At 44.1% G+C, this 6,766-nt stretch overlaps 3 protein-coding genes across 3 annotated transcripts; 1 reads left to right on the top strand and 2 right to left on the bottom strand.

The window, feature by feature from the left end:
- Positions 1-1,751: 1,751 nt before the first annotated feature.
- On the top strand, positions 1,752-3,048 carry PHALS_00392 (wsc domain-containing protein; the record flags this gene model as incomplete). The annotated part of the gene is made up of 8 exons (XM_024715757.1): positions 1,752-1,771; positions 1,848-2,001; positions 2,061-2,255; positions 2,343-2,365; positions 2,431-2,521; positions 2,593-2,638; positions 2,704-2,836; positions 2,898-3,048. The coding sequence occupies 8 exons, from the start codon at positions 1,752-1,754 to the stop codon at positions 3,046-3,048; spliced, it is 813 nt and encodes a 270-aa protein (XP_024572441.1).
- Positions 3,049-3,232: 184 nt separating this feature from the next.
- Positions 3,233-4,415, bottom strand: PHALS_00391 (yip1 domain containing protein; the record flags this gene model as incomplete). Its single annotated transcript, XM_024715746.1, has 6 exons — positions 3,233-3,281; positions 3,342-3,493; positions 3,591-3,965; positions 4,036-4,187; positions 4,266-4,290; positions 4,377-4,415. 6 exons carry the CDS (start codon positions 4,413-4,415, stop codon positions 3,233-3,235), a joined length of 792 nt encoding a protein of 263 aa, XP_024572440.1.
- Positions 4,416-4,572: 157 nt separating this feature from the next.
- On the bottom strand, positions 4,573-6,282 carry PHALS_00390 (heat shock protein 70; the record flags this gene model as incomplete). The annotated part of the gene is made up of 1 exon (XM_024715735.1): positions 4,573-6,282. One exon carries the CDS (start codon positions 6,280-6,282, stop codon positions 4,573-4,575), a length of 1,710 nt encoding a protein of 569 aa, XP_024572439.1.
- Between the last annotated feature and the right edge of the window lie 484 nt (positions 6,283-6,766).

Here is a 6,766-nt window from a genome sequence, read left to right as displayed (position 1 = left end):
CTTAATGGGGGAGAGTGTAACGGGGTTACACGTACCCTGGTAACAGGGGTGTGTGTCAAACGAGATGGGCATGGTGTGACTGCACCCAAACAAGAATACGGTACGTGGCTGGGAAGCCAGAAGTTATGCATATATTTAGATTTACTATATATATGGAGAATTCAAACATATAAAAATAGGCGGCTTTGTCGCAAATATAAATAAATAACAGTCAGTTTTGGATTTTAAACAAAAGAGTTAGTTTGCCTTGGGTTAAGGCAATAATTACTCTTGGAGTAAGCGGATTGCGATCCGCTAAACTCATACTTGTTTTAAGTATAAAACGAAAGGTCGGAGGCCTAAGTTACGCCTCCTCAACGCGCAAAGCTACGGCAGCCTCGCTTCATTTGTTCGTTTACGTTCGTAGCTTGAAAGGAATTGAGTTACATTCTCAAAATCACAGATAATGCGGACACAGCTATTAAGGCTTGTGTTACCCGTACCACAACCGCACTCTCGCGATTCATAAAGACACGAAAACTTCGTTTGAAGACCAATTACCGTTTGAATCATCTTGGAAGCTAATCTACCATCTAATGTAGAGCAGTGATTCGGGTTTGAACCGCATGGGTCCCTCAAGCAAATCAGTCTGATCGCGCATGTGGCATGGTACATCTCGCTGTATATTCTGTGGTACGGTAAGGATTTACAAATATCGAAGCATAAATATTTTAAATGATGATGAATTTTTGTAAAAGTCGGTAAAACATGAGTTCGTTTCGGAAATAGTAAAAACATGTATATTAGTAGTGTAAATACTCGTGGATTGATCGACAATTTCATTTTTGAAATTACTTCATGCAAGCAGATGTACTGCTTCTCGGGAAAAGTTGATGACCCAATTGACCGACGACGATAGGTATCAACGATCATAAAGAGTATTCAGAAGTGATAAAGTAATTTGGGCGGAAGCTTGCTGGGAATCAACCGAAGAAACCAATCATTCAATTCCAGAGTTGAGCTAACATCTCGTCGTCAATCATTATTACAGCAAGTGTGTTTGAAAAGCGATGAGTGGTTAATATGGCCAAGGCTACGACGCTAAGGAAGCATGGTAAATTAAGAAACAAAGAAAAGAGGTGGATCTCTGTAGGGCACACGATATTGTTGTTTTGCACGACGTACATGTAGGCTACAATTATAATACTTTTGACATGTAGGGACTATACACAGGCGTATTCGAATAGTAGGCCTAAACAACACGCCCAAACTGCTCCATGCAGACCCCGTTAGGTGAAATAAGTAGAAAAATTGTTAGATTTGATGAAGGAGGTCAAAAACAATCAAATGTTAACTAATGCCAAGAGCAAAATGGAGAAATTGATATTTCTTCCTTTTTGATACGATACAGCTGAAGTCTTACTGTGAAGTGTAGGCAACTGACAATTTCCACCTAAGCACCTTACAGTCAAGACTTGGTTTCATTGTGCAAATATAAACTAGCAAACCCCTTCAAATTTGTCAGTGTTTTATTTGAGGTTTTTTTTTTCGTTCTAGCGCTCTAGAAGCATGCCCAAGTATTTTGATGCTGACAATACCGTGATGGGCTAAGATGTTTCGATGTCTACGAAAAAGTAACTGGTTCGCAACCATCACTGTATTGATCGCAAGCTTGCGCCGAAACTTCTTACATGGCATGTGGCTTTTAATTTCGGCACTGTTTGCGCACTGCGGTCGCAATCGTAAACGGCTTCCGACAAGAGGAAGTAATCATGTACCCCTCTTTCGTATTGTAGGTAATATATATGCAAGTAGCCTAAGAGTTTGTGGTATATCAAGAGTTTTTTAGTGCGTGATAACGGTCGCAGCTGCCTTGCGCAGCGCGTGAATCAGAGAGAGCATACTCGCGGGTTGTATATTTTGACTGCAACTGATCTGTTTAATAAATTTCAGAACACAAAAAATGTACAGCTTTCCTACGAGAAGCATTTTCTATGCGCAAAAATACTGAACCTTTTTAAGGTTTGTCGAGTAAGAATTTTTTCTTCCAGTACTTTTAAGGCAATCGTGTGCAAACTCAGGCTGCTAGAGTCTGCCCGATATTTTTTCCTAACGCGATGGGCTACGCAAAATTAGCGGGCGTGGTGGAGCCGATGGCGTCCCAGATTGGTCTCATGGAGTATATCATGACAGTTGCAAGTCGGCTTTACTTTTCTCATTTTTATCGCCTCGTGTACTCTTTCATGATTGCCTTCAGTGTCGTATGCGTCGCCTGGGTAAGAGCTACAATTTCAGTGACTGTTTTTACATGTCATGAGATGCTTAAATTCGTACTGTTGTCCATGTTTGCTAATGATTTTCAGACCTCAATAAACCATTGGAAAATGTGCGTCAAATTGGCTGTTAGAGTGGAATTCACGACCGACTAACCATTTTTATGTGTTGTTAAAGTCCGTCATCAATGATGTTCATCTCACTTGAGATCACTGTCAGTACACTGCTAGTGCTCGAGGTGCTGTTGCGGATGATGGCATTCAAAAAGGTGCCTTGGTTGCAAGCAAGAATGGGAACAAATTGTTATTGATGTGCATTCACTTTTGAAATGGCTTTTAGCGCTTCTGGCAGAAATGGTGCAACATTTTTGACATCGTCGCTTTGGGTGAGTATAGATAGAAGGCAGTTCTTTGCTTTATTGCTGACAGTTTTGTCATTTATCGTCTTCAGTAATGAGCTTAGTGTCGGTGGCTATGTATTTTAATGAGGAAGGCGTTTTGGGTGAGCTGGAAGCAGTCGCCGCAGATTCAGTGCTGGCGCTGCGCAATGCAGTGCAATACGTTCGGCTGGCGCTTTTTCTAAAGTACGATCGTTTTGATTCGGATATCTTGTTGTGATGGATCTCAGTAGATAATTTTACACAGAAATCGATCTGATCGGCCAACGACAATCGGAAAAGACATAAACTTCGAAAACATAAGTGCGGATCCAGATGGTGAGCGTGAAATGATGCTCAATGCTGAAAGTGGAATACGCTTGGACAGCGACGACGAGGAAAATTTTCAGGCTGTATAGACAAGCGTTAAAATTTGCTCTTAGGTGGCCATTATGTCGATTCTTACTTTTTGTTTGTCGTGATTCCGTAAGTAAATTGTTGTATTAGTAGTGTATAATGCATCTTGCGGTAATAAGGTACAGTATAGATGAGTTTCAAACATCAAGACAATGCCTATAAGTGTGATCAATCGATTATCGCAACTCAAAAGAACAAAAGTTTCATTAGAACAGCCCATGACATGTGTGCCCCACTGCAAATTCATAAAAAATCAGTACCACAGATGGCTTGCTTAAGTAAGCATGTTCATAACCTGATAACTGCCAACACTGGCAACATCTTTTCCTTCGTCAGATGCTCAGAGATGACGTGCCATAGATTGGTCAGCAAAAAGAAGAGCGACCATGTCATCGCAAATAGCATCACAACCCAGTCCACTGCATCAACAGGCGCAATACACAATATCTGTAGGTAAAAGTTCACATATTAGCCATTCTTACATCTCACTAAGCAAAGACTTCAGTATAGCTTTGTTGTATTCCGTCAAATACTTATACTTTACCGCAGCGGGAATGAACATGATTGAAGAGTAACCATAGAGGCACACGAGAAAAAGCAATGTCATAGGGACCTGAAAATATTTGCCGACTAGCCAGATGGAAATTGGCAGGCCTAGCAGAAAAATTTCCACCAGCGTGTAGGCTGAAGCGAGGCGGCTAAAGTCGTATGACCACTCGTCTGCATTGCCTTCATAGTCCATGAAGGAGGCTGCATTGCTGCACGACGCTAGACAGAAGATGAGTGTCGAGGAAAGCCAGAATGGTCCATACGCATCAGGCGACTGAAGCGCTAATTCAGCGAACGCCGGTTCTTTCTTGAATGGTAGAAGTGCTCGCACAATACGCTGCTGAACGTCCGACGTGTCGACATCAAAATACTGTGACATAATGCAACTCGTACAAGTTAAATGCGCTAACGATATCCACGAAATAACAGCGAGCTCATACTGGCTGGTAGAAGGACAAAGTGAAACAGCCACACAGACCAGGGGGCCGGGCAGGATTACTGTCTTCCACGTCTTTAGATCCCATCAGCAAGTCCTTGATCTTCGGAGACAACAAACCGTTCTCTAGATCATCACTTGCAGCGACCGAAACTTCTGCAGCAAAGAAAGTTTAGACAGACCGTCAATTGCCAATATTTCTGCCCATTAAAGTCTTTAGCCATGCTAAAATACCAAAGTCGAGGTTAGCGCCTCGATCCTGGCGCACAAATAAGCAGGACAAAGAGAATTAGACTGTTTTACTAAGAGTGAATGTGTCCTCTTACTGCTACAAACTTCACGTACGTTCATCGAGTTCGCCGCGACTTTCACGTCATCGTCCATACTGCTCCTTGGGATTTTAATGTAAGTTACGTACTTGTCTGAAAGTTTTAGCCAATTGAGTGAGAAAAGCTTACAGCTTTGTGATAAAACCATGACAGTAACGATTGTTTTCATCATTGCACAGAATATGCATCTTAAACTGTATTTGTAATGTAGCTTAGTCTAGGTCCTGCGTAGACGCAACTGGAATGACTGGAGCGCTGGCAGCTCCAACTTCCGGGGCTGCAACAGCATTCTCAGCAGCTTTTTCAGCATCTTCTAACTCACCCAAGAGCACGTCATCCTCATCAGCGGCGTCTTCGGCGTTTTTGACAATAGCAGCGACGTCAGCAGGTGTCAATCGCTTCGAATCCTGGGTCACCTGGATCGACTTCGTGCCGGCCATACGCTCTGAGGCGGTCACTGTCAGAACACCCTTTGTGCTCACAGTAAAGGTCACTTCAATCGCGGCGTCGCCTTTGGGTAACGGGGTAATGCCCGACACTTTCAATTGCGCCACAAGGGTGTTATCCTTGGCCATTATGCGCTGACCTTCGTAAATCTGTAGATAGACCGTCTCCTGGTTGTCGCACGAGGTCGTAAAAATCTCAGTTACAGTGGCAGGCAAAATGGTCTCGCGGTGAATGAGCTCTGCTACGCTGCCGTTAGCCAGAGCCAGAGACAGATTTAGTGGCACCATATTTACCATGTTTACCGGCTCAATGGGTTTGGATACGCCCACAAGCTCAACAAGGCAAGACGCTTCGATAGTAGCACCAAAGGCAACAGCCTCATCAGGTGACAATTGCGTACGCACATTCTTGCCCTCGAAATACTTTTTGACGACATTCTGCACCAGAGGGATACGAGTGGAACCGCCTACCAAGATGATGTGGTCGATGTCATCCTTTTCGAGATCATTTTCCTCTAAAATAACATCAATTTCGGTGATTGTTTCATTAACGAAGTTGCTAATAAGTTCTTCGAAACGAGGGCGCGACAATTTGAGGGCAAAATCTTCGCCTTCCATCAAAGAGTCTACCTCAATGTTCGACTGCGTTTGCGTGGAAAGCGAGCGCTTGGCAGCCTCGCATGCAATGCGAAGACGACTGGAAGCTTTCTGATTAGATTTTATGTCCAGTTTAGTCTTACGCAGAAAAGCTTTAGCGCAATGATCAAACACAGCAGCCGTAAAATTCTCGCCGCCTAATGTATCCTTGCCTTTGCTGGCCACGACCTGAAACAAGCCCTTGTCAACATTTAGCAGCGTCACATCATGAGTGGCGCCACCAATATCAAACACGAGCACATATTCGGGCTTCTCATTATTAACAGCCTCATCGAATCCGTAAGCGATGGCAGCAGCCAGTGGCTCACTCAGGTATGTCAACACGTTGACGCCAGCCTGTTTGGCAGCAGCGTCTAGCAGCTCTGTGTACCTGCTGTCGGTATGAGCGGGTTTGCTAATGACAACGTGCTCCAGCTTCTCGCCTGTAAAGTCCTCTGCCAGCTCCTTGAGATTCTGTAGCAACAGCGCCATAAACTCCACAGGGGTCACGTGGTGCTTTTCACCGTTGCGCTGCGTCTCCACCGTGACACCCTCTGCGTTCTGCGCGACACTGAACGACCACTCTTTCACGAAATTTCGATCCTTAATCTCATCGTGGTTTTTGCCAAGCAAACGCTTAAGGTGAAAAATTGTGTTGTCAGCGTGCGATGGCAACTTGTTAACAGCAGTGTCGCCCACAATGACCTCCTCGCCCTCAAAGCACACATATGCAGGCGTGGTACGAAATCCTTGATCGTTGGCAATGATGTTCACTTTGCCATTGTGCCACACACCCACACAGCCGTGGGTCGTGCCAATATCAATTCCTGCAACCACCATGTTCGATCCTTTAAGAAAGTCTTGCTTGCCAACCAGTGGCCCCTCTGAATCTCTGATTGGATGAATACTTGCGCCAGTAAATATCTTTTTGTGATTCGAATTGCAGTATTCGTGTATTCATGTACTTGCCCTCCATTTGTTAGATGCAAATGAATATTTAGCCCCTTTCGTAAGACGATTACTAAACACAACCCTACTCGCGGAATGGAAGAGTTCGTATTACGATTAAGTACATTAATTTTTGAGGTAGCAATACACAGATGCATGATAGATAGCGTTGATCAATTGCGCAAAGGTACTCGACGCGTTTCTGCGTTGCAACAGTAACTGACGAGCAATCTAATTTGTAGCAATCGGTCGACTACCGTGGTGTATTTTACAAAATGGCAGGAAGATAAACGGATCCGGACACGATTATCCGGATGGCCGCTGGCGGTAAATGTGCCCTAAGAGGTCGCGGGGGTTCTCTGAGCGTCGGGGGGGA

This window comes from Plasmopara halstedii, assembly GCF_900000015.1.
Source record: "Plasmopara halstedii genome assembly, contig: Scaffold_110, whole genome shotgun sequence".
Lineage (NCBI taxonomy): Eukaryota > Oomycota > Peronosporomycetes > Peronosporales > Peronosporaceae > Plasmopara > Plasmopara halstedii.
The sequence above is the reverse complement of the archived record's forward strand: the minus strand, read 5'-3'. Positions and strand labels throughout refer to the sequence as shown.